At 40.8% G+C, this 25,079-nt stretch overlaps 2 protein-coding genes across 4 annotated transcripts in view; one reads left to right on the top strand and one right to left on the bottom strand.

The window, feature by feature from the left end:
- The first annotated feature begins 549 nt into the window (after window positions 1-549).
- On the top strand, window positions 550-4,462 carry SLC25A4 (solute carrier family 25 member 4). The gene is made up of 4 exons (XM_032328883.1): window positions 550-787; window positions 2,114-2,600; window positions 3,117-3,257; window positions 4,182-4,462. The coding sequence occupies exons 1-4, from the start codon at window positions 677-679 to the stop codon at window positions 4,337-4,339; spliced, it is 897 nt and encodes a 298-aa protein (XP_032184774.1). The 5' UTR covers window positions 550-676; the 3' UTR covers window positions 4,340-4,462.
- A 10,769-nt stretch (window positions 4,463-15,231) lies between these two features.
- CFAP97 (cilia and flagella associated protein 97) overlaps window positions 15,232-25,079 on the bottom strand; it is a 35,660-nt gene continuing 25,812 nt past the window's right edge. For all 3 annotated transcript variants that reach the window (XM_032328880.1, XM_032328881.1, XM_032328882.1), the window contains exons 4-5: window positions 17,194-17,344; window positions 15,232-15,709 (exon numbers count right to left, since the gene is read on the bottom strand). In XM_032328880.1, the coding sequence (XP_032184771.1) occupies window positions 15,582-15,709; window positions 17,194-17,344 (279 nt within the window). In that variant the 3' untranslated portion in view covers window positions 15,232-15,581. The remainder of the gene's footprint in view (window positions 15,710-17,193; window positions 17,345-25,079) is intronic.

Below are 25,079 nucleotides of genomic sequence, written 5' to 3'. Positions count from 1 at the left end.
GGGGCAGGTTGCCAGATTATGAGCTAATCACAGCATCAAGTGACGTTAGCATTTATTTTGGAGGATCTTAATTTGCGAGCGCACACAACTCGGAAGAGGCCCACATCCGAGCAGGGAGCGTGGTGAGGGCCGGACAGGGCTGCAAGAAGAAGAAAAGAGCCCGAAATCCCTTGGCCAGGAGCGGGTCCCGTGCAGGCCCGAGGTTAAAGCAAGCCGTGCTTGAGGCATCGGCCCCCTGTCTGTCCCCAGGTCGGCCCCAGCCTAAGCCTTCTGGTGCTATAAATACAGCGGCCCACACGCAGCAGAGACACGGTGTTCCCTCGGCTCGCCGGGACAGATAACATGAATTTGCCCTTTAAACGTCCCAAGCTCAAGGCACAGCCCCCGGCCCACCCCTGCCTCCCGGAAGCGCCTTCGCCCCGGTTGCCCTCTGCCGAGGAGGGGGACGGCGAGGGGGTGTCCAGGCACCTGCCCAGCCAATGCGCGGTGCGCGCCGGGCCCCGGGGTCCCTCCTCCTCTCGCGAGACGCCGCGCGGGGCATATAAGGAGGGCTGCGGGGCGAGGCGAGTGGCCCCTTCGCGTCGCGCGGGGACAGAGAGCGGGTGGCCGTGCCTGGCCGGGCGGAGGCGAGAGCGAGCGCGGGGCTCCCGGAGGCTGTGTGCGCCCGGCTGTCACCATGAGCGATCAGGCGTTGAGCTTCCTGAAGGATTTCCTGGCCGGCGGCATCGCCGCTGCCGTGTCCAAGACCGCGGTCGCCCCCATCGAGAGGGTCAAACTGCTGCTGCAGGTAGGCACGGCGGGGGCGGGGGCGCGGGCGCAGCGAGCCGGGTGCGGCAGGGCGCGGGCTGGGCGCGCGGGACGCGGGCGAGCTGCGGCGGCGAGGGGGAGCGGAGCGGAGCGGAGCGGGGCGGGCCGGCCGCGGCGAATCTGGGCTAGGCCACGGGCCCCGGCCTACGGCGAAGGGGAAGGTGCCCTCTGCGTGGAGGCAGGTCCGGCGTCCCTGGCAGATTCCTGGTGTCGGGTGGCGCCCAGCGTTCGGGTGTCTATATATGGAAACCCACCCCGGGTAGGTTACAGCCAGCCAGAGCCTGCTCCTGGGACGGCACTGACCCTCCACTTAGGTCTCCGAGGTCGACCTCACCTTTCCATTTTCAGGTCCCTTGCACCTTTTGTCCTGCAACCACCTTCTACAGCACAAACCTCGGAATAATTATTGCCCCGAACCTCGCATAGTGTGTCCCATGCACCGTGCTGTAGGCTGACATTTATTTCATTTATCTTTCTGTAAGCTGTTAGGTATTATTCCCACTACTTTACAGCTGAAGAAATAGGTTTTGAGAGATGAACAGTTTTCAGAATAGACTCATGTTGTCTTACCTCATCCCCAAATCTTTTTGTCTGCCGTCTGGTCTATGGCTTCTCTTCCTCCTTCTCATCCTGTCTATGGTGTGTCTCTCTTGCCCAAAAGGCAAGGGCCCCTCAATGAGAAACTCAGCCTCCTCGATTTGGGAGTCAAAATGATCATGAAGAAAAACCCCAGTTGCTCACTCACAACGACAAACCCCTCAATAATTAATTACTTGCGTAATCTGCTAGAAAATTTTCAGGCTCTAATACCCAGTGGATTTATTCTACTTCTGTGAGAGCATCTACTCCTCCGAGATCCTGGTCTCCAGGGAGACCCAGTGAGACTGAGGCATCATTCTCTCCTGCCCGTCCATTGTGTGTGTGTTATATCAGAGCAGGTGCCCTGGAGGGCAGGAATCTTTAATCATTTCTATCTCCGGATAAGCCCCTAGCATAGTTCTCATACCTAGGAAAAAAGCAATGCATAAATGACTCTTTACAGTGGAGTCTTTTCAATTTATTTGGGGAAGAACCTTTTCTCTCAAGTGCCCTGATAATTGAGGCAAAAGCAGATTTTTTTTGGCTTATTATCCCAGTAGCTGATGTACTTCTTTAGTTAATATCTGCTTGATTTCCCCATAGATTTTTTTAAGAAAGAAATTCAGAGTTGTAAACGTTCATTTGCTCCTGTCCTCTTTCCTTTTCCCTCTGCTCTGGCCGTCCTGCCCCAATCCTCCCTCCCTCCATGACCCCCTCCCCCCCGCAGGTCCAGCATGCCAGCAAACAGATCAGTGCCGAGAAGCAGTACAAAGGGATCATTGATTGTGTGGTGAGAATCCCCAAGGAGCAGGGCTTTCTCTCCTTCTGGAGGGGTAACCTGGCCAACGTGATCCGTTACTTCCCCACCCAAGCCCTCAACTTCGCCTTCAAGGACAAGTACAAGCAGATCTTCCTGGGGGGCGTGGACCGGCATAAGCAATTCTGGCGCTACTTTGCTGGTAACCTGGCTTCCGGTGGGGCAGCTGGGGCCACCTCCCTCTGCTTTGTCTACCCGCTGGACTTTGCCAGGACCAGGTTGGCTGCCGATGTGGGCAAGGGTGCCTCCCAGCGCGAGTTCAGTGGTCTGGGTGACTGTCTCACCAAGATCTTCAAGTCTGACGGCCTGAAGGGTCTCTACCAGGGTTTCAGCGTCTCTGTCCAGGGCATCATTATCTACAGAGCGGCCTACTTTGGAGTCTATGATACTGCCAAGGGTGAGAGAGGGGCCTCAGGGGGTGTGGAGTGGGGAGGAAGAAGGTCCCCAGGGGTCTGTAACTCACGAAGGACCGGATATTTATTAATAATCTTGGTTTTGTTCCTAGTCCCTGAGCTAAACCGATGCTTCTGAAGGGGTGGTGTGGTGTGGATAAATAGCTAAAGGAGTCTCCCTGTCCTCTACTGAAATAAACTCTGGCCTTGAGTTATTCAGAGAGGAAGAAGGGATGCCTGTCCCCCCCTTGCCACAGCTCTGTCAGTGACCTACTTGAACTTGGAGCCCCTTCAACATGCCCTGCACCCTGGGCACAACTCTGGCTTCCCTGGACCCACAGGGCAGTCCCCAGCTTTGGCTGACTGCCTGGCTGTGAGGCACCCCCAGGGGCAGGTTCTTCCAGAAGGGTAGGGCATGGAGTTGGAGGTACAGTAGCCTCTTCTCCATCTCTACTTGCTTTTGGCTGAGCTGCTGAGAGAAATCACGTCACAGCCATTTGGCTTCTTGCCTCTGCCTACAGGGATGTTGCCTGATCCCAAGAATGTGCACATTATTGTGAGCTGGATGATTGCCCAGAGCGTGACAGCGGTGGCAGGGCTGGTGTCCTACCCCTTTGACACAGTCCGCCGTAGGATGATGATGCAGTCTGGCCGGAAAGGGGGTAAGCCTGACACCTACTGGTCTAACACGCATTTCTCTGCCCAAGAGAAACACTCTGCAGTGCTCTTCCCAGTCTTCACTGTTCTGGTTAAAATTACGTGTTAAGAACTTAGGAAAGAAGCTTTATAGTCAGTCCCCTTAACACTGAAATAAACAGTGGACAGGAAATAACTGTTATATAATAAATATATATACCTGTTATATAATAAATAACAGTGGACAGGAAAGTAACTGTCCACTGTTCCTTTAGAGAAAAGAGTGTGTTTCTATCAGAGATAAGAACATCAAAAAATGAGGTATTTCGAGGTGAACTTTACTAAGTATCTAATATTATAGAGGCCGTAAGCCCTTTTCCCTTAGAGCCTGAGTACAGAAATACAGGAAACTAATTAATTAGCCGGTTTATTTAAAAATACTGCTTTGGGGAGACGGTGCTTTTGTTGCGTGACATGGCCTGAAGCCATTTTGGCTTCCATAGGTTGAAACATGAAATTGTCATTTTTAGCATCAAAAAGTCAAATATCAGTTGCATTTGCTTCAGCCTAATAGTTTTCTCTCTTTTAACTGTGTTGGGCAATATAATCTGAGACTCTGCCCATAAGATTTTCCGTTCTCATCCATAAAAAGGGGGACCGCCAGCTTAGTACTTCCACTCCACCCCACCCCTCCCACTTTATGGTCTGACCACGTGTGAGTTAGCTGGTTCGTTGCCCCGGTTCTTTACCTGATTTTGGGTGGAAGCAGCAGGACTGACAAGAGACACTGACAGTTATGCAAGGAAGAGGGTGTCCAGCTGGACACCACACGAAGCTGGGGCTTAGCGCTCAAGTGACTGACTTTCCTAACACTGTGTATATGTGTCTTGCCGAGGAAAAGCCTCTTTCCTCCAGAATTACAGAGCCCTTACCAACATTTGTTTCCACAGCGGATATTATGTACACTGGGACGGTGGACTGCTGGAGGAAGATTGCAAAAGATGAAGGAGCCAAGGCTTTCTTCAAAGGTGCCTGGTCCAATGTGTTGAGAGGCATGGGCGGAGCTTTCGTATTGGTGTTGTATGATGAGATCAAAAAATACGTCTAATGTAGTTAAAACGCAAGGTCATTGGTTCCAGATCCATTGTGTGGTTTAATAGACTTTTCCTATGGGAAGTAAAAAGAAAGATCTGGGATAAAACCAGACTGAAAGGAATACCTCAGAGAAAAAGCTTCACTGAGTGTTCATTAAACCACAAATGTATTTTGTATTTATTTTACATTTAAATTCCCACGTCAGATATAAAATAACTTATCATACTTGTATAATTAACTGAAGAACTGATAATGAAGATAACCGAATGTGAAATCTCAATAAAGACCACTTAATGCACCATGTTCTTTTGAGTTCTTATTCATTGCTGTGTGGATTTAAACGTAAGACCACCAATGCACATTTTCTAGCATGACTTACATAACTCGGTGGCCGAGCTTCTGAATGTCAGATGTTCTACTGTGTGTCACAGGAGTACCTACAATGCTTAAAATGTGTGGTTTTCAAACTTTGGCGGCTTTTACCCGCTTTCTTTTTATCTTACCTCAGGCCGTGGTGCTGGGGGCTCCAAGGCGATGGCATGGATCCTGACTTGCGTAGTCCTACCTGATTTTATGCACTTTCATGCAACCCTCAGGAACTCTGAGATTACACTGAACAGTGTTGGGAGTTTTGTGAGGTGAGGAAATGTTCTGTCTTAGGGCCTTCAGAGAAGTGTGCTACTGAGAATTTTATGACAGTGGGCAGTATTCATTGACAATCAGCTAGCAAGCTAGTATTTAGTACCTGTTAGGCTCTGTGGAAGATACAAAAAGACAGAAACCAATTCTGAAAGAAACTTCCATGGGGTTAGGAGAGAGGAATGAAATGGCTGTTATTATATAATGTAATATTTAATATAATCTTGGTTGGGTAGGACTAGAAAGGAGGACATGAAATGTGGGGAGTGGTAGGAGGCAGGCCTGAAAGAAAATAGCAGAGTTAGATAACAGGTATAGAAGGTATCTGCCAGGGGTGCCTGGGTGGCTCAGTGGGTTAAGCCTCTGGTTTTGGCTCAGGTCATGATCCCAGGGTCCTGGGATCGAGCCCCGCATCGGGCTTTCTGCTCAGCAGGGAGCCTGCTTTCCTTCCTCTCTCTCTGCCTGCCTCTCTGACTACTTGTGATCTGTCAAATGAATAAATAAAATCTTAAAAAAAAAAAAAAAGAAGGTATCTGCCAGCACTTCTTTGCGGTAATAGTTTATCAAGACTAGAGACAAAGTCAGTTTTGGATATGACTCTCATAAACTAATGACCAAGAGAAAAGTAATTACAATTTCTAGTTGGAAATTACTTCTGGTCCAGCTCATAGAGCACGAGCCTGTTAGCGACAATGCTGGAAACCAGTCCCTATACCCTAGGCAAAGCTTGAAAGGCAGGCCCATGTGTTTTATGGGTTTCCTGGCGGGTGGTTTGAGGGGTGTGGTGTCTCTGTTCCTCCCGCTCTTCGCCCTCCTTCCCAAGCTCTCCCACCTACTCACTCCTACCTCCCCAGTAAAAAAATCAGCTGCTTTACCACAACAAACAAGGTTCCATCTGCCCTACTGTAGTGCCTGTCTGTGCTGATGGGACAGGCTAAGGCATGCAAAAAGCAAGTTTCTCAGTCCCATCTCAAGGCCAGGTCACAAACATGTAGTGTTAGGGGCCTTCTGGATACATTACCCTCATGCTGCTTTTCATCCAGTGAATGGTGTGAATGGTCCCAGTTCTGTTGCTGATGGAGAGGAGAGGAAAGCAGGGCAGGCTAGTAGGGCAGGAATTTCGGTGGAGCATAGCTCAGAGTAAGGCCAGCAGCCTTTTCAGTATTTGAAACCTTAAGAGTTAGGTGAGGGAGGAGCCATGAAGAGCAGCTGAGACCTGAAAGCAATGGATGAACAGTGGGTGGTCCCAGGCCAACCAAGAACCAAAATTGTTCTTGAGTCTTTACAGGAAATGGGAGAAGTTTATTAAACACACATTATCTGCCACGTGCGAGTGACCCAGATGTCAGCCTCCCCGTTCTGCTAGGGTTACCTCGATGGCACTTAGGAAGTGCAGATTTGCCCAAAGGGCCCCCGAGTCAGTTCCTTGCTACAGTATCGCATTCACTGGTGACTCCTAGAACCAAGCCTCTGTCACGATGCTGTCATCTTCTGGCCGGGGACGTCATAGCTTTACAAATCCCCTCACTGTACCGTCACTGTGCAAAGCTGTCACACCTGAAGCTCTGGGAAGATGGAAAGGGTTTACATTAAGCTAACAACTCAGAACCAAGCGCCGTGCCCTCAGAAATTCCTCACTTTGCTTTCTGCAAAGCTCTCTCCCTAAATGCAGCCCTCCTCTTACCACACCCCCTTCAAAAGTTCTTTCCATTTCTTATGCATTTACAGCTTACCTCGACTGTTTGTGTTTAAATCTTAAACCATTTCCTTTCTGTTTTACTTTATGTAAAATACATAAATAGCACAGCTCGTGCTGAGACAAAATTGACAAATACCTACAACGTGCCAGGCTGTGAGGGAATGGAAGTTCTCTCTGCAAGGGCAGTGGTTCTGATTTCACTGGAGCCCAGAACAGTGCCTGGGACACAGGCCGTGTGTAGTGTTTGTTAAATTCAAGAACAAATGAAGAAAACAGGCACCTACAATCCAGAGTGAGAGAAACAGAAGATTTAGGGGAAGGCGGGTCCTCCAGTTTGGTGGAATCTTGAACATGCAAAGGGTGTCGAGTGGACAAGTGGGGGCATATAATGTAACTGATAAAAATTTCTGGCTGCTTTACATTCGAATTTCAAGTCTTTAAAAGGACCATTTGGGGCGCCTGGGTGGCTCAGTGGGCTAAGCCGCTGCCTTCGGCTCAGGTCATGGTCCCAGAGTCCTGGGATCGAGCCCTGCATCGGGCTCTCTGCTCAGCAGGGAGCCTGCTTCCTCCTCTCTCTCTGCCTGCCTCTCTGCCTGCCTGTCATCTCTCTCTGTCAAATAAATAAATAAAATCTTTAAAAAAAAAAAAATAAAATAAAAGGACCATTTTACAAAGTCTACCATGCTATGAATTCCTTTTAGTTTTCTGCTTCTCTTGAATATCAGCCTTTTCATCCATCTGTGATAAAATTGACCCTTACTGGCAGATTGCGTATTTGCAAACTGGCCTCCTCTTTAAGATTTTATTTCTAACCCCTTTGTGTTCATTCGTGGGTACTGCCTGATACACAGCTGAGGTCAAACAAGGCAAGGCAGGCTCTGCCCTCTTGTTTCAGCTGTCACACTCTAAAAAAGGGTCTTCACATTTTCGTGTTTTGTTGGTGATTTCATGGTTTAAAACGGCCCCCCAGCATAGTGCTGAAGTGATGTGCAGGGTTCCAAAGGGCAAGAAGGCAGTGATGTTCCTTGTGGAGAAAATGTGTGTCACAAGCTTCCTTCAAGCATGAGATGTATACCACAACCTATCAAGTGCTGCTGAAGGGGGGCACTTGGGTGGCTCGTGGGTAGAGAATGTGACTCAATCCCAGGGTCATGAGTTCAGCCCCTATGTTGGGCATAAAGCCTACTTTAAAAAAATGAGCCGCTGGACTTTTAAGCAAGGAACTGACTTCAAAATTCCATTTTAGTACTTTGGCTTCAGTGTGGAGAACGGATGCGGGCAAGGAGATAGCAGTGGAAACAGAGCAGTAGCAGCAGGACCACTTGAGGACTAGGGACTTGGAGTGGGGTTCAAAGGGGGAGGAGACCAGGCTTACCCTCAGGCTTGTCACTGGTATGAAAAGACAAAGGATGAAGGATCACGTTTGTCAGCATCCCCCAACCAGGACACACTGGGGAAGAGAACACTGGGCTGCCGCATTTGACAGCTGCCCAAACTCCTTTAGGCTCAAGATGAGCACAACTCACTTGGCAATTTCACTGTAAGATCTAATAATTATCTTGATGTGCCAGGGTGGCTCAGTTGTTAAGCGGCTGCCTTCAGCTCAAGCATGATCCCAAGGGGTCCTGGGGTCGAGTCCCACATCAGGCTCCCTGCTCAGCGGGAAGCCTGCTTCTCCCTCTCCCACTCCCCCTGCTTGTGTTCCCTCTGTTCACTGTGTCTCTGTCAAGTAAATAAATAAAATCCTAAAAAAATATATACTGTTTTTTAAAAAAAAAGATCTAAGAATTATCTTTAAAAAACAAGTATATTTGTGGTTTATAAAGCATTTCCATATTGGCAGACTAGGTAATACAAACCAGTGCTCCCTCTGAAAACAAAAGGGTTCAAAGTATTTAAAAATCTGCTTGAAGGCACTGGGGAGCTAATAAGGCATGTGAAATTATGGGGCCAAGGCCACGATTTTGAGGAAGACAGCCCTGAGAAAAGAGCCTAGTATTTGAGGGTCACTATTCCCCAGGGAGTATCTTCAATATGTGGAAAACAGCCACAGGGATGAGGAACTAGAAACAGAGTTGAAAACCTCTTGGAGAAAAAGTGACAAAATCCAGATTTCAGGGTCTTCCAAGGAAGAGGAGCCCTGGTAAACATCCATGTTTAGAACCATGTCTAGGACCATGTCTAGGACCCCCAAAGCATGACCCTGTAACAATAAGAGAGTATGGGAAGTATAACCCGTGGCCACTGATGCCCACTCCATCTCTGTTTTAACACGATTTGAGACTTCAAGCACCCTTGCTGCCTGCCAGAAGCAAAAGTAAATCCTGTCTGGAAGAAAACACCATCCAGAGCAGGGGTCAACAAACTCTTTCTCTGAAGGACAAGATAGTAAATATTTTAGGGTTTGTTGGCCAGATGGTTTTTGACACAACACAGCTTTTCCATACTGCAAAAGCAGCCTTGGACAAGAAGAATGAAGGCAGCTTGGCTGTGTTCCAGAAAGCTTGTGTGCGAATACTGAAATGTGAATTTCATATAATATCCACATGCCAAAAATATTTCTGCTGGTTTTAAAAAACCACTTAAAAAGGTAAAAGCCACAAAACAGACACTAGGCCGCTGGCTCATGGGTTATAAAGTTGCTGACCCCTGATCTAGAGTTTCAAGTTTTTTCTACAATTTTTCATATAAACCAAAAATACAATCATAACTTTAAAACATCCTATTAAGGGCGCCTGGGTGGCTCAGTGGGTTAAAGCCTCTGCCTTCGGCTCAGGTCATGATCTCAGGGTCCTGGGATTGAGCCCTGCATCAGGAAGGGGAGCCTGCTTCCCTTCCTCTCTCTCTGCCTACTTGTGATCTCTGTCAAATGAATAAAGTCTTTAAAAATAAAAATAAAAATAAAACATCCCATTAAAATATATATTCTAGCGGTGCCTGGCTGGCTCAGTTAAGCATCCAACTTTTGATTTTGGCTCAGGTCATGATCTCAGGGTCGTGTGATTGAGCCCCACATTGGGATCCATGCTGAGCTCCATGGAGGAGCCTTAAGATTCTCCCTCTTCATCTCCCCCTCCTGAGCTCACAGGCATGCTCACTCTTAAAAAAAAAAAAAAAAAAAAAAAAAAAAAAAAAAAAAAAGAATAAACCTATATATACATTCCAAAAGAGCCCATGGGTTAAATAGTAGAAATCACAGTGGAAACTCGGGGTATTTTGAACATAGTGAAAAGAAAAATACTACATTATCAAAACTGGGAAACAGCTAATGCTATGCTCAGAAGAAACGGATAGCCTTCAATGCATGTACCGGAAAAGGAGACAGGCTGGGGGTCCGGGTGACTCGGGAGAGCATGCAACTCTTGATCTTGGGCTTGTAAGTTTGAGCCCCACATTGGGTACAGAGTTTACTTTAAAAAAAAAGAAAGAAAGAAAGAAAGAAAGAAAGAAAAAGCTGAAAATCAGTTAACTGCATATCCATTTCAAGGAATTAGAAAAATAACAGCAAATTAAGCCCAAGGAATAAAGCTGGCAGCCATTAAGGAAAAGGTATCATTCATGAAAAAGAGACAATCAACAATGCCACGTGAACTGTATAACTAAACGTGAAAGTCAAAACTTCTGGAAAACACTATAGCAGGTATCCTCTTGTATCTGGGTAAATGAAAATTTAATAAAACCCAACATTTAAAAAAAGTACTAAGTATAAAAGATTGAAAAGGGGACTAAAGTAAAATTAAGCATTGTGTTCACATCATTTATAGTGAAAAAACAAGCCAGACTGGGAGAAAAGAACTGTTAACACACCGGGACTGTATTGTATCCAGAACGTGTAACTGCTCCTACAAATCAACAAGAAAAGGACACTCAACCCACAGGAAAACAGGCACATCCACAAAAGATATCCTAATGGCCAATACACATGAAAAGGTGTTTGAGCTCATTATCGGTCAGAGCAGTGTGACTAAATCACGTCATAACACCGCACACCCACCCAAATGGTTAGACGAAAATGACGGACACTGAATGTTAGGTGAGGACACAGAGCAACAGGAGCCAGTTAGTAGACTTCTGCTGTGAGAGTCAACTGGGACACTCGGGCTGGAAAGCTCTATGTGGGCTCTATAACCCAGCAACCCCACCGCTAAGTGCATGCCAACCAACGCAGGCACATGTAATCAGACGCATCTACTGAAGATCTTCCTATCAGCATAATTTGTAATAACCAGAAACCTGGAAGCCACCTCGAGGTCCATCAAGCACTGAATGGACACATAAATCCTGGGCTGGTCACACGCTGGAGTATTGTACAGAAATGAGAACAAAAGAATTACAGCCACGTGCAACCCCATGAAAGGATATCAGCAACGGAAACGTGCTCCGCAGACGCAGGCGGACACAAAAGCGTCTTATTCCTTACGCACGGCCATCAAAAATAGGCAAGACCACACAAGGAAGGGTGTTAGAAGTTTAGACAGTAGTTACCTTCTGGCAGGCAAAGAGCTTCATGACTGGTAGGGAGCCACCCAGGATCTTGTGAGTCCCGGCAACACCCCGACTCTGGATCTGGGTAGTAGTGACGCAGGTTTGCTTTGTAACAACAGATGAGGTTATATTTATGTTTTGTGTCCTTTTCTGTATTTCTGTAATATTCACATGAACTGCAAACACCAAAATCTTTGGAATGCCATTCTCATGTCCCTTTCACATTCCCCAAAATAGAATTTCAAATTAAATCTTCTCAAATTAATGGCAGAATTCAGTTTTTCTGGTTAGTATATATAACTGCATGCAAAGAAGATGTATTTACTTAGTACAAGGTATATTCTTCATGAAATAAATCAGTCTCAGAGTAAAATCAAGAGAACAAAGTACATTGCAAACTTGGAGATCAGCTATAATTTCCAAATACATGAAATAAATGTGTGATTGTTGGTGAAGACTATCACTGTAACATAAATACTGTAAAAATTTAGACCCATAGTTTTAAAAAGTTTTTTGGTGACTACCTAATTTTTTTTTTTTTTTACCATCTTGAAACAGTGGATGTGAAATTAGGTTCCTAGGAAAAAACCCCATGTCACACTATAGTAAATTAATGACGTTACCTCTTAAGTTTTACTCTGTAAAAGAGTAAAACCTTAAAAACATCATCTTAGAATAAACAGTGCAACCTACCTGAACTTACAAAGTATACCCTGAAAGAGGTATAGACACTTAAGACTGTATCATGGTGAGTCCAGAAATCTCTCTCAGTGGCTTAAAAAACAGTCACCAGAACCTTAAAAGCAAATAAAACTTTCTGCTATGACGTAATATTTGCTCTAAGCATCCTTGAACTCCGCAGTTGGGAACCCAAATATACTACCACGGGATCTGCTCAGTGATTTATTCCTACAGCTTTGTTGTTATTAAACCCTCATAAAAAAAGTTCCTAAACTGATGTTTTAGCAGCAAGTTTTAAAAAGGGTATTTCTTATCACTCATTATGCAAGTGAAATGTTGATATGGACACTAAAAAAAACATTCCATGAGGCTCTAAGAGTGTCCAATGCAGCATCATAGCAATTTTACAGAGCAAACTACATGATGTGGGGTCTGAAGAAATGGCCAACGATGTAATTATAAGCAAACTCTTTCCCACATAAATGTAATACTTTCAAAGATATAAATAGCTAATACCCCCTCCTTCCAACTTCATTCTAATTCTTAGGCGTGTAAAGCACCTAAAAGTTATTATTTTAATTTTTAAAAATGGGAACAAGAAAATACAGTTGACACTTCTTAATTTATGGGAAAAAAAAGAAAATACATTTAAGAGATGGGTACAGGATCAAAACTTAGTTATCTTTAATCCTTTCATTTTTCTCTTCACTATGTCAAGCTAATTCTTCAGGCCTTAAAACATGTAACAGATTGGGAAATTAAAAAAAGATATTGATTTTTAAGTTTATTACTAATTTATTCATGGAAATAAAGTAGCCATTATCATTAAGAACATTTTTCGGATGGTATACAATCATGTATAGGTTAAGATTTTGGCATTTAAGATAGTAAACATTTTATGAATTAAAATATAATAAATTCAACTTGTGTCTCCACACTTTTATTGGTCATAATACTTCCCACAGTTTGCGTATTTGAATCTGAAGATGAGAAGCACACAAGCATCATAATGACCTCTTTTTAAAGTTGTCTAGATATCCATTTTGGACATTGGGTCAGTGATTTGAAAACAACTGCATTACACTACATTTATAAGTAAACCAGAAAAACTTTATTTGGAGTAGTAGTGAAGAATGCAGCTTTTCAATGGAGATTGAAAAAAGCAAGGAAATTGTGAGTAACAGCTATCCCTTAGGAAATAATCTTAAGTTAAAAGTCTTTCATAAAATCTTATTAAGATGGAGGCAACATTAGTTTAACATTTGACAGATATGAAAATAATTCCCAATTAGAATCTTGCCTAATAAGTTTAGATCCTGGATTAGTATAATTTCTAGTTGCAGATGTAAATCTTCAAAGTATAAATATTAGGTCCAAGTGAACCAAATATAGAGTAGTGTTAGAGGATCCCTTACCTTTTTATAAGTTCTTGAAAATGAAAATAGTATCCTTATGATTCCTTCATGAAAGTGTCCCTTAAACCTTAACAACTTCAAAGTACCTTGACTTCTAGCAGAGAACAGCATATTCAACTCTTCTCCTTCTATTTTTACTTATCACATGGAAATAACGACAAGAGAATTACAAATTCTGCTTTGAAAAGATGAATATTGTTCTTCCCAACATTCACTTCAAGTTGAATCCCTACTGTCAGCAATACTTAGATTAACCTCCCCATCAAAGCAATAAAAACAAAAGGCATTAAATTAGTATCTAAAATCAAAGTATAGGTTTACCTATAAAATTATGTGTTATATCCAGACATAGGACAGCAAAGGCCATATAAAATATATTCAGAGACTAATGTCATTATGAAAGGAAAAGGTTTTAAAGGTTTCATATATATATACTTTCCCTAACAACTTAAAACTCAATTTTTAAAAACTGGCTTACAATATCAGGCAGGTGTCCAAATGCTGAGTTATAAATTCAGCATTACCTTATCTCTTCATAAAAATAAGTTGTTATACAAACATTCAAAGTGCAATAAGCTAAAAACACAGCAAACTAAAACACCCTTGGTTTAGTGTAACTAAAATTAATAAATTTTAAAGCAGAGCACTAAATGATCTACGAACTTGGTCATCAGAACAGAGCATCAAACAATGAACAAACATTATAGCCCAAAGAAAGCAGCAGAGAAATCTCACAGTCAGGTCATGTTCCCGTGAATATTTTTTAACATCACTGTTCACACACTTTATGATCCTATCCTAGACAAAAATCCATCAATAACAACTTAAGACCAAGAAATTCTGAACTGATATTTAGCAAAATGCAGTTTGGCTTAATGCCCAACGTGGTCAGAAAATAAGTTCAGCAAACACTACAAAGCTTGAGCTAACCTGGAAAACTAAACAAATATTATTGCGGCTACAGATCAAGAATTCATATTAAAAAAAAAAAGATTTAGCATTTAATCCATTACATTCTAAAGGTATACTGAAAAGGCCAGTAATGAAAAAGTGATTATTAAGACAGAAGAAGCAACCACAACTGAGATATACTTTGTTGTATGAAATAAGAGTCCACAGATTGACAGAAAATATTCTGATTTCAAAAGTCAACTATATTACACCCTATTTGCCATTACTAATTCCATTAAGATTACTACGATTTCAAAAGTGGCACTGGCAAAAATGATACTTCAGGATTCAATCCAAAAGCCCAAACCAAATAATATAAGAAATTAGATGACATTTAAAGTAGCCTCAACAAATGTGTGATATTTTCCTTTACCATTTATACTTTAGTTTTCTTTCTCCATTCTTAAAAACAGTAGTTGGAATTTCTAAAGCTTCAAGACCATGCATTTCTTATTTACCTTCTCTTTTGATACAGCAAACACTAAACATAACACAACTTAACAATATAGCCTAAAACACTGTTCTGACACAACCGAAGATCAGCTTCTTGGCTCTTCAAACTGGTGGTGCTATTTTGCTTAACAAGTATTTGCTTTTGCTTATGGTCATCTGGTCCTTGGACAACATATTCACAATGTAGTGGACTGTAGCTCTAAAGTCTACCTCATTTCTCAGCATCATCAGTGGTATTTTACCTGAATGTGTAAGAATAAGGAAGAGGGCCTTCCCAGTTCAACTTCCTAATACTCACAGTTTGAAAATGGTCTGGAATGGTTGATCTAACTCAGCACACTTATACAGAGGTAGTAGATGATTTTGGTGAATCACAAGGACTGCCCTAGCACAAGGGTCTCTCAATTTGCTCACCAAATCTAATCAGGCCCACCAATGAGAACAAATTTCAAGTTCTGTTTCATAATAAGAAAGTGTACAATCAAGTTTTACAAACAAATTATGAGCTGTACTGCCTATATTCTGGAGCAAAGAGAAAAAGTCAAATTTAGGAGCTATGCTCATAGTTCAAAGCTTATTAAAAAAAAAAACACATAAAACAAGAACAATATAGTTAACATCTTGGGTTCAATGTGCAGTGATATCACAACTGTTTTGTCAATATCGGAGCTGAATCAATTTCTATGTCAAGAAAATATACATGCATACTACCATTTCTCTATCAAATACATATGCATCTCATAGAAACACATCCTCATAGGAAACACTGATTTCACACTGTCTTTTTGAAAACAATTTTGCACTGAATTACAATACAATTACAAAACTCATTGTTCATATCTTAAATTAGAGATGTTTACACAGAGAACTGTAGTAATATACAAGAGCACTTCATTAAGAACCGGATGAACAATGCTTAAAGTAAAAAGTTTTTATAACCAAGCCGTACGAACATTAGGGGGCTTAGGTCTTAGTAACAGGCCACTGGACGTGTCAAAAACTGGTCGCTCACTCTTACAACTGAGACCACTGGTAGCACTGGATGTTCTAGAAGCTCCTCCTGAAAATATACGAAGAACAAGAAATAATTTTATTTAAACTAAATACATACATCATCACCTGAAAAACTTCCTTTCCTAAAGTTCAGAATAAATGTTTGTTCCCTCACATGCATTTTTATTAGTCTAATATAATTCTCAAACATTCTCTAATATAATTCTCTAATATAATTCTGTACTTCAGAATTCCCTGTGGAAATTAAAAATATATTAATAAACGTGCCCAGACTCTACACTAGGGGATACTGATTCAGTAGATTTGAGATGGGGATAAAGGTTTTAAAAAGCTGCTCAAGTGATTCAAGTGAAAAAACAAAAAAACTGTATTAACTATTTATGAATTTATTCAACAATTTATCAAATTCAAGGCACAATGCTAAGTATAAATTACTGGAACAAGATCCTCCTATCTTAGTCACTAACTATACCAAGGAAGTGATGCTTGAAGAATGAAATTAATGAACAGAATTACGAGTCATGTGAGTGTTTAAGACTCACATGAGCACTGGGGAGTTGGGACTTCTAAAAAAATTAACATACAATGTATTATTTGCTTCAGGGGTACAGGTCGGTCATCAGGCTTACATGATGCCTAGCACTCATCATAGCACATACCCTCCCCGATGTCCATTACCCAGCCACCATCTCCTGCCCACCCCCCAACCCCAGCAGCCCTCAGTTTGTTTCCTGAGACTAAGAGTCTCTTATGGTTTGTCTCCCTCCCCAGTCCCATCTTGTTTCATTTTTCCCTCTCTTCCCCCCACCCCGGCCCTGTGAGTCCAACTTTCTTCTAATACTGTGTTGTCTTTTTTTATAGTTTAGAATGCATACGTGAAGTAATAGCACAAACTTCTGCATGTGAGGATGTCCAGCCTTTCCACGATGTCACACACCCTACTGCGATGTCACACACCCTACCGCTAAGTGGTCACCGGATGCTACATTCTCTGGGATCCACCACCAGCTGGGTGTGTGCTGATCACAAATCAATAATCAGGAGGGATTATATCTGATGACTCTACAGACTAATTCCTGTTTTAGATATCCAGTATTGAAGACAAAATATATATAAAGGCTGGACGTTACTACCAATAATTCTTAACTGGTTAGGGGGAATGTTTCAGCAGCTTTTAAACAGTGTTATCTACTCATTTCTTCCTTTAACAAATGTAATGAAATTCTCTCCCTTATCGAAGACAATACTGATATTTTCAATTTTTATCTCCCTGTTTCTTTCCTATGTTGCCATTACATGCTGTGCGTGAAGCCTGAAATTAAGTGAACTAACAAAAGACAAGGCATGCCAGTGAAAAATAAGACTGCATTCCAGAAGTCGGCTTATATATATGCTATATATTATATATATGTTATATATAACATAATATGTTATATATTTTGTTATAAAATAAATAACATAATATGTTATATATTTTTAAAAGGCTGAAATACACAAACGTAAGTACAAAATAATTCTGAATATGCTTACTTAATGGGCTGTACTGGCCAAGAGTTGATCTCACTCGTCTTGAGGATGGTGATGAGCTGAGATAACCCATATTGCGATGATAGTCCATCAGCTGGTCAGAACGTTTCATACCAACTGTTGGTTTCACAGCTTCAAGCCTTTTCAATAAAGCCTTCATTTAAAGACAATCAATTTGAAAGTCAATGTTAGATAAGTATCAATAAGCAGTAAGTTATTATAATAACTTAGCAAAAGAGCAGTAAGTTTTTAAGAAGGCAAATACTTTTTAAATAATTTTATTTTAATTCCAGTATAGTTAACACAGTGTTACATTAGTTTCAGGTGTACAATATAGGGATTCATCAATTTTATACATTATTCATGTACTCATCATGGTAAGTGCACTCTTGATCCCCATCCCCTATCTCATCCATCCTCCAACCCCCCCACTCTGGTAACCATCAGTTTGTTCTCTATAGTTAAGGGTCTGGTATTTTTGCTTTTTTGTCCTTTGTTTCTTAAATTCCACATGTGAGTGAAATCATGTTGTCTTTCTCTGACTTTTTCGTTTAGCATTATACTCTCTAGATCCATCCATCCATGTTGCAAATGGCAAGGTTTCATTCCTTTTAATGGCTGAATAATATTCCATTGTATAATGACATCTTTTTGTCCATTCATCTATCAGTGGACACTTGGGCTGCTTCTGTAGTCTGGCTATCGTGTGATAAACACAGGGGTACAGATACTCCTTCAAATTAGTGTTAAATAGGAAAATACTGGATAGAACCTGATAGTTATGAAATAAAGATTTTAAATCATTTTTGAGATACTATATGGAAAATATATACTTTCAGAAAAATCTAAGGGTCCGCCTATCCTGTAAAACCACTGTGATTTTAACACCTGATCACAGGTACATCTCTCTTTTACATTGCCTTATGGTCTTAGGAAAGGTGCTATAAGCTGAAATACACTGAACCACAGAATGGACATAATGGGAGTAAAAAGCCCAGTGTGTTCAACCCTAGAAATTACCATAAACCTATCCAGACTACTATAAATTCTGTTTATGATTCCTGAGCCCTGGCTTTTAACCCGTTCACTTTCCAGCTGGGCCCCAACACTGGGCACTGAAGAGAGGCCAAGTCGGCAGGGCTCTTAGGTCCCCCACTCCTAGCTTCTTTCAGCCCCTCTATGCTTTCCACGTTGCCTGTATTATATACTAAAGATTCTACATCAAATTTAATTTGGAAAAAAATAGAAATAAATTAAAAAAATTTTTACTGGTAAGAAATCTGAAAACCAACTACTCTAGAGTGTAAAACTTAAAAAAAATATTTTATTTATGTATTTGACAGAGAGATAGAGAGCACAAGTAGGCAGAGCTGCAGGTAGAGGGAGAGGGAGAAGCAGGGTCCCCACTGAGCAAGGAGCCTTATCAAGATCTGAGCTGAAGGCAGACACCTAACTGACTGAGCCACCCAGGCGCCCCTAGAATGTAAGGGATATATATTATTCAATATTGTGGTATTTTAATATGATTCAGTAACAGCATCTAATGAGTTACATTCCAAATTTTTCTTTCTTCACATATTAGAAGGTGGAGAGAGTTTCTTTTGCTTGATTTTGCCAGGCATTGTTAAGAAAGGAATATTTATTTAAGCAGACCAAATGGATCAAGGAATTGATTTATGATTGTTTTATGATCTCTCTACTGAGTTAAACTATCTCTGCAGCAAGGTGATCTTTCCTTGAAAAGAGAATGCTGTTGTTCAGCACTCAGATTCCCAGTAAAGAAACCAGCCTCCTGAGTTCAGTCACAGGACAAGTTTTCTCACACAATCTGTTTTTTTCCCTCTGCCTCAACTAAGTTTTTCTTTCTTTCTTTCTTTCTTTCTTTTTTTTTTTTGATGGCAAAATATACATAAAATTTACCATTTTGACCATATAAAAGCATACAGTTCAGTGGCATTTGGTATATTTGTGTCATTATGAACCAGGCCCACCAATCAACTCCAGAACTTTTTCTCAACTTTGTGTTTGTTCTTATCAGTCTCCCGCCTACTCTTCTAATCAGTGTTCTGACTAAGTCCAGAGGTAGAACAAGTCAAAATATTCCAGAGAAGAGCTGTTCAGAGAAAGGAGAAGGTTTTACAGAAATGAACTGAGCCTGGGGAAAAATGGCAGAGGTAGAGAGCACAAGAAACAGCAACCGGACCAACTGAGACATCTCAGCCTGCCAGTTTTGTTTTTGTTTTTTGTTGTTGTTTGCATAAAATGGCCTTTCTCAGTTTTTAGGCTTTCAAGGTCTTTCTCCCTCAGGAAGCCAGACCCAACTAGAGTTAGTAGTTTTCTTTGCTGAGCTGAGAGTTATGATTTAAACATGGTTCTATGTATGGTCTATGGTCTTGCCGCATCATAACATGTTGCCCTTCTCTTGCTGCATACAGAGAAGCTGTATAATTTAGGGGCAAAACCTCCTAAGATTATGCCTTTTCTACCTACAGTTTGTAATTGCTCTGAGCTCTGCAAGACACTGGAAGGGATAGAAAGAAAAAAATAAAAAATATATGCCCTGTATGGTAATTTATAGTTTGGGAAGAAAACACTACTGCATGCCTGAATGAACAAGACATTTACAACTGAGTTAAGAAACTTCCTATGGGGGCGCCTGGGTGGCTCAGTGGGTTAAGCCGCTGCCTTCGGCTCAGGTCATGATCTCAGAGTCCTGGGATCGAGTCCCGCATCGGGCTCTCTGCTCAGCAGAGAGCCTGCTTCCCTCTCTCTCTCTCTCTGGCTGCCTCTCCGTCTACTTGTGATTTCTCTCTGTCAAATTAATAAATAAAATCTTTAAAAAAAAAAAAAAAAGAAACTTCCTATGTATCACATTGCCAATGTATTTTACTGGGCAGAGCAACATTTGCTGTGCTGATTACCCTATTAACTACCTACTGAACTGTGGAGGGTGGGATAGACAGGACAGAAAACTTGTTATTTTCAGCTAACTACCAATTTTGATTTTTTTGCTGGTATTAGCCTCATTTTTTGGATAAACTAATTTCCTAAATTTACTTGGCTAGATGTATTTTTTAAAAAAATTTTAAGAAAACTGCAATGCTTATTCATCAGATGTAAAACATATAAAGGAATTATGATCAAAATTAATTCTAAGGGGCGCCTGGGTGGCTCGGTGGGTTAAGTCTCTGCCTTCGGCTCAGGTCATGATCTCAGGGTCCTGGGATCGAGCCCCTCGTCGGGCTCTCTGCTCAGCAGGGAGCCTGCTTCCCTTTCTCTCTCTCTGCCTGCCTCTCTGCCTACTTGTGATCGCTCTCTCTCTCTGTCAAATGAAATAAATAAAATTTTTTAAAAAATCAATTCTGAGATAATTTGACAATAAGGCAAAGAATACACCCATTCTGTTGTCCTGATAATGATATTTACCAAGTTTATATGCAGAAACTTTGGGAAATAAGAGAGATATTAATGCTATCCAGACGACATGGAAGATATCCCATATTGAGTTTGTACGTCTCATAGGAATATAAGGAGCTAAGCAAAAGCTAAGGGATAGCAAATAGAAATAGCTCCCGCTTATGGAGACTATTAAAATACAAAGCAGTGATTACAGTATAAACCCTAAAGTCAAAAGTAGATACATTTTAATCTAGTCAACAGTTTAGAACTTCTGGGTACAACTTTAAAATGACAGTTCAAAATATTTTAACATTTGTATTAGTGACCAGAAATGTAAGCTATCTAGTTAGAAAGGCCTGGATTTAAATCCTGGCTCTGATACTGATTATCAACAACATGACCTGATATGGATACTAACAATGAAATAATCTCCAAGAGTCAGTTTCAAGCAGTGAGATAATGCATATAGAATGTTCACAGCAATACCTGGCATACAGTACAGTTATTAAATATTAATGCTATTATTAATACTGTTTTATGTATTTTCTAGTTGTCTGACATAAAAGAGTATTACCTTCCTAGCTATGTTATAAATTATATGACAGGGCAATATTTTATATTTTAATATTCCTTCTGGTATCTTACACAGCTCATAGCAGACATTAAGCAAATTTATGTTTCATCAACTGAGAAATGGTAAGATTGGTTACTTAACCAATCTGTTGGTTCACAAAATCTTAGAACTGCTGCTCTAATCAAATTCTAACAATGAATCCCAAAATAGTTTGTCCAAATATTTATTTTCTCTTTAGAAGTATCATTCGTTTTCAAAAGAAAACTAATCCAGCCTGAATCCTAACCTCTTTAGGAAACAGAAAGTTAAAACAAATGAGTATTACGTTAATGTTTCTGCAGCTGTCAGCAAAGGAGAGGGGATTTATCTTTCTGAAGTGATAAAACAAAGACCTTAAAGGACATTAAAGGGTAACAAGCCTTCTACAGTCAGGGAAAACCAGGACTGTTCTTATTTTTCTGTTACTGAAGTCAAACTTAGTTATCACAGCTTTTTTTCTTCTATGAAAGGAGACACAGACAATAACCAGAGAAGAAGGAAACCCAGACTGATCTTAGAGCAAAGGTACTGATTATTCAACATTCACACTTGAATCCTTACACTAGAGATGACTTACTATAAATCTTCATTTTTGTGACAACATTATCACTCTCCCCTTAATTCATTTTTTTTAAAGAAAGAATTTATTTATTTGAGACAGAGTGCGAGCTTGTGGGAGCATGCATATGTCCAAGAGCATGGGGGAGGGGCATCACTTTTACTTTAAAAATATTTTGGGAGCACCCGGGTGGCTCAGTTGGGTTAAGCGTCTGCCTTCAGCTCAGATCATGACTTCTGTGTCCTGGGATGGAGCCACATCAGGCTTCCCACTCAGCAGGGAGTCTGCTTCTGTCTCTACAATCTCTGTCCCTCCCCACGGCTTGTTCTCGCTCAAATAATTAAAATCCTTAAAAATATATATATTTTAACAGAGGAACTTCTGAGTGGAAAGACTGTGTTCTACTTTATTGCCTACATATTTTAATTTCTTTAAAATTGACTAATTACCTATACATGTAATGTATGTATATATGTATATGTATTCTCAGAAAGTAAAATAAAATTAATAAATTAGCTCCATTTGAACTCTAGGCTCTAATCCTTATGCCTTTCTTCAGGAATCTTACTTCCTTCCCTGATCTGGGAAGTACTCCTCACACCCTTTTTTCACAGTTCAGGAAACTGACAGTATATTTAAAATAATGAAACAGGGCGCCTGGGTGGCTCAATAGGTTAAGCTGCTGCCTTCGGCTCAGGTCATGATCTCAGAGTCCTTGGATCGAGTCCCACATCGAGCTCTCTGCTCAGCAGGGAGCCTGCTTCCCTCTCTCTCTCTCTCTCTCTCTCTCTGCCTGCCTCTCTACTTGTGATCTCTGTCAAATAAACAAAATCTTTAAAAAAAAATAATGAAATAATCTCATTTCTTTTAGATAGTAAAGTGAAATATAAACTAAGTACCCTCACTTACCTGCTGTCCTTGCCTTCTGCTAAGATTATTCTGGTGCTCTTTCATGAAAATAGGATTCATATTATATTCAAATGAACATAAGGAAATATGCTTTAACAAGAATATTTTTTAAAAAGAATATTTCAAAATTCATGTATTAAAAAATGAGTCCCCCTTTTGGAAATTAACAAATTCTGAGTCTTTATGTAGCAAGCACGCCCTCTATTGGATAAAATTACTTTTTCTTTTTTATCCCTTTTGTTTATCTCCCTTGTGAATGAGGAGACAATTATTTGCCTCTTGAAACATATAATGAAGACTGTGAACTTCACCAGAAAGATTAACAGTATGCTTTTAACTATAATGCACAGCACACTCAGTTTTATACAGTATCTCTGCCCTTCCTTTCTACCTACTCAGCACAGAACAATTTCTTTGCTAATGTGGACCTAAATAAGGATTTAGTGGGTGGCTGATTATAAGATAAATAAAATCAAAAGTTTACAAAAGCAAGCAGTTAGAAAATGTAATAAAATATCTCATGCGCAATAGCATAGAGATATATAGTTTTGAAGAAAACCACAAAACTTTACTAAGGTAGAATATACGAACGGTTGAATTAAAAAAGAAGAAGGTGGGTCACCTGGGTGGCTCAGTGGGTTAAGCCTCTGCCTTTGGCTCAGGTCATGATCTCAGGGTCCTGGGATCGAACCCCACATCGGGCTCTCTGCTCAGCACTGCCCCCCTACCTGCCTGTCTGCCTACCTGTGATCTCTCTTTGTCAAATAAATAAATAAAATCTTTGAAAAAAAAATAAAAAAGAAGGCGTGAATAAATGGAAGGACACACTACAGGAAGGTAGTATTTTAAAAGTGCCAAATACTTTCCAATTAAAATATAAATTTAACGTAATTCCAACAGAAACTATAATAAATTTAGAAGAAAAATTAATCGGTCATTATGAAGAATGACTGTAGAAACAGCCAAGAAAAGTTTTATTTTGGTTTAGAGAATGAAGAGTTAAACACAAATGTGAAGATGAGTTCTCCCTGCAGTAACATAATGATATTTTATAACAACATGTTTATTTTGCTTTTCAGCTTTAAGTTACTTTTTTCACTTCTGCATGAATTACTTTTTTTTTTTTTTTAAGATTTTGTTTATTTATTTGACAGAGAGAAATCACAAGTAGACGGAGAGGCAGGCAGAGAGAGAGAGAGAGAGGGAAGCAGGCTCCCTGCTGAGCAGAGAGCCCGATGCGGGACTCGATCCCAGGACCCTGAGATCATGACCTGAGCCGAAGGCAGCGGCTTAACCCACTGAGCCACCCAGGCGCCCTGCATGAATTAGTTTTTGATTTAGAGCTGTAATGTCCAAAGTCACTAGCCATATGTGGCTAACACAGCATTTGAAATACGGCCAGTCCAAATTGAGATGAGTTCTAAATGTAAAATATACTAAGATTTCAAAGACCGGGTACCCAAAAAAGAAAAAAAGAAGTAAAATAGCTCATCGTTAATTTTTTACACTGGTTACATATTATAACATTTTGAATTTATTCAGTACATAAAATGGTTTATCAGAATTTCACCTGCTTCTTTTGACTGACCTTCTCAATGTGACTACTAGAAAATTTTAAATTATACATGTGGCTCGTATTATATTTCTACTGTTTTCAAGTATACCAAAGATCTTACTGTCAAATGGGAAAAAATATTGCTCACATAGGCAAACTACTAAGTATGCCAAGTAAAAAGAACAAAACAGTGGTAATTCTTCAGTGTATTAAAATAGCCGAAATGTACAACTGACCTGAGGGATGACAGAAGCCGTAAACAGAAGCTGCTAACAGGGTTCATCCTAATATACAGAATAGCCACTACATAGTAATGGTTTCAACTGTTCAAAAGTAAACCCAGATTCCTCAAAAAGATAAGCAGAATTACCATATGATCTGGCAGTTTCAATCTTAAGTATACACCCAAAGGAACTGAAAGCAGGCACAAACAGACACTCAGATATCAATGTTCACTCCAAAATTACTCAAAAGAGCCAAAAGGTGGGAATCACCCAAATGTCCATGTACAGATGAATGGATATTCAAAATGTAGTGCACACATAAAGTGGAATACTATCCAGCCAGAAAAAGGAATGAAGCTCTGATACAGACTACAACATGAACCATGAAAACACAATGCTTTGTGAAATAAGCCTAACATAAAACAACGAACATTGTATCACTCCATTTACATGAAATCTAGAATAGGGAAATTCATAGAAACAGAAAGTAGATTAGAGGCTACTTGGGGGGAAGGGGAAAAGAGAGTTATAAATAGGTAAAGGGTTTCCATTCGGGTGATGAAAAAAGTTTTGGAAATACAGATGGCACCACTGAACTGACCACTTCAATCAGTTAAAATAGCAAATTTT

The sequence above is a fragment of the Mustela erminea genome, chromosome 21 (genome assembly GCF_009829155.1).
Source record: "Mustela erminea isolate mMusErm1 chromosome 21, mMusErm1.Pri, whole genome shotgun sequence".
NCBI lineage: Eukaryota > Metazoa > Chordata > Mammalia > Carnivora > Mustelidae > Mustela > Mustela erminea.
Note: the sequence above shows the minus strand (reverse complement) of the source record. Positions and strands in the feature narration are given on the sequence as shown.

Bases quoted from the DNA above. Each gene is read 5' to 3' on its own strand.
- SLC25A4 (XM_032328883.1), top strand. From the start codon at position 677: ATGAGCGATCAGGCGTTGAGCTTCCTGAAGGATTTCCTGGCCGGCGGC. The intron at 788-2,113 runs GTAGGCACGGCG...TCCCCCCCGCAG, and splicing joins GGGTCAAACTGCTGCTGCAG to GTCCAGCATGCCAGCAAACA. The intron at 3,258-4,181 runs GTAAGCCTGACA...TTGTTTCCACAG, and splicing joins GCAGTCTGGCCGGAAAGGGG to CGGATATTATGTACACTGGG.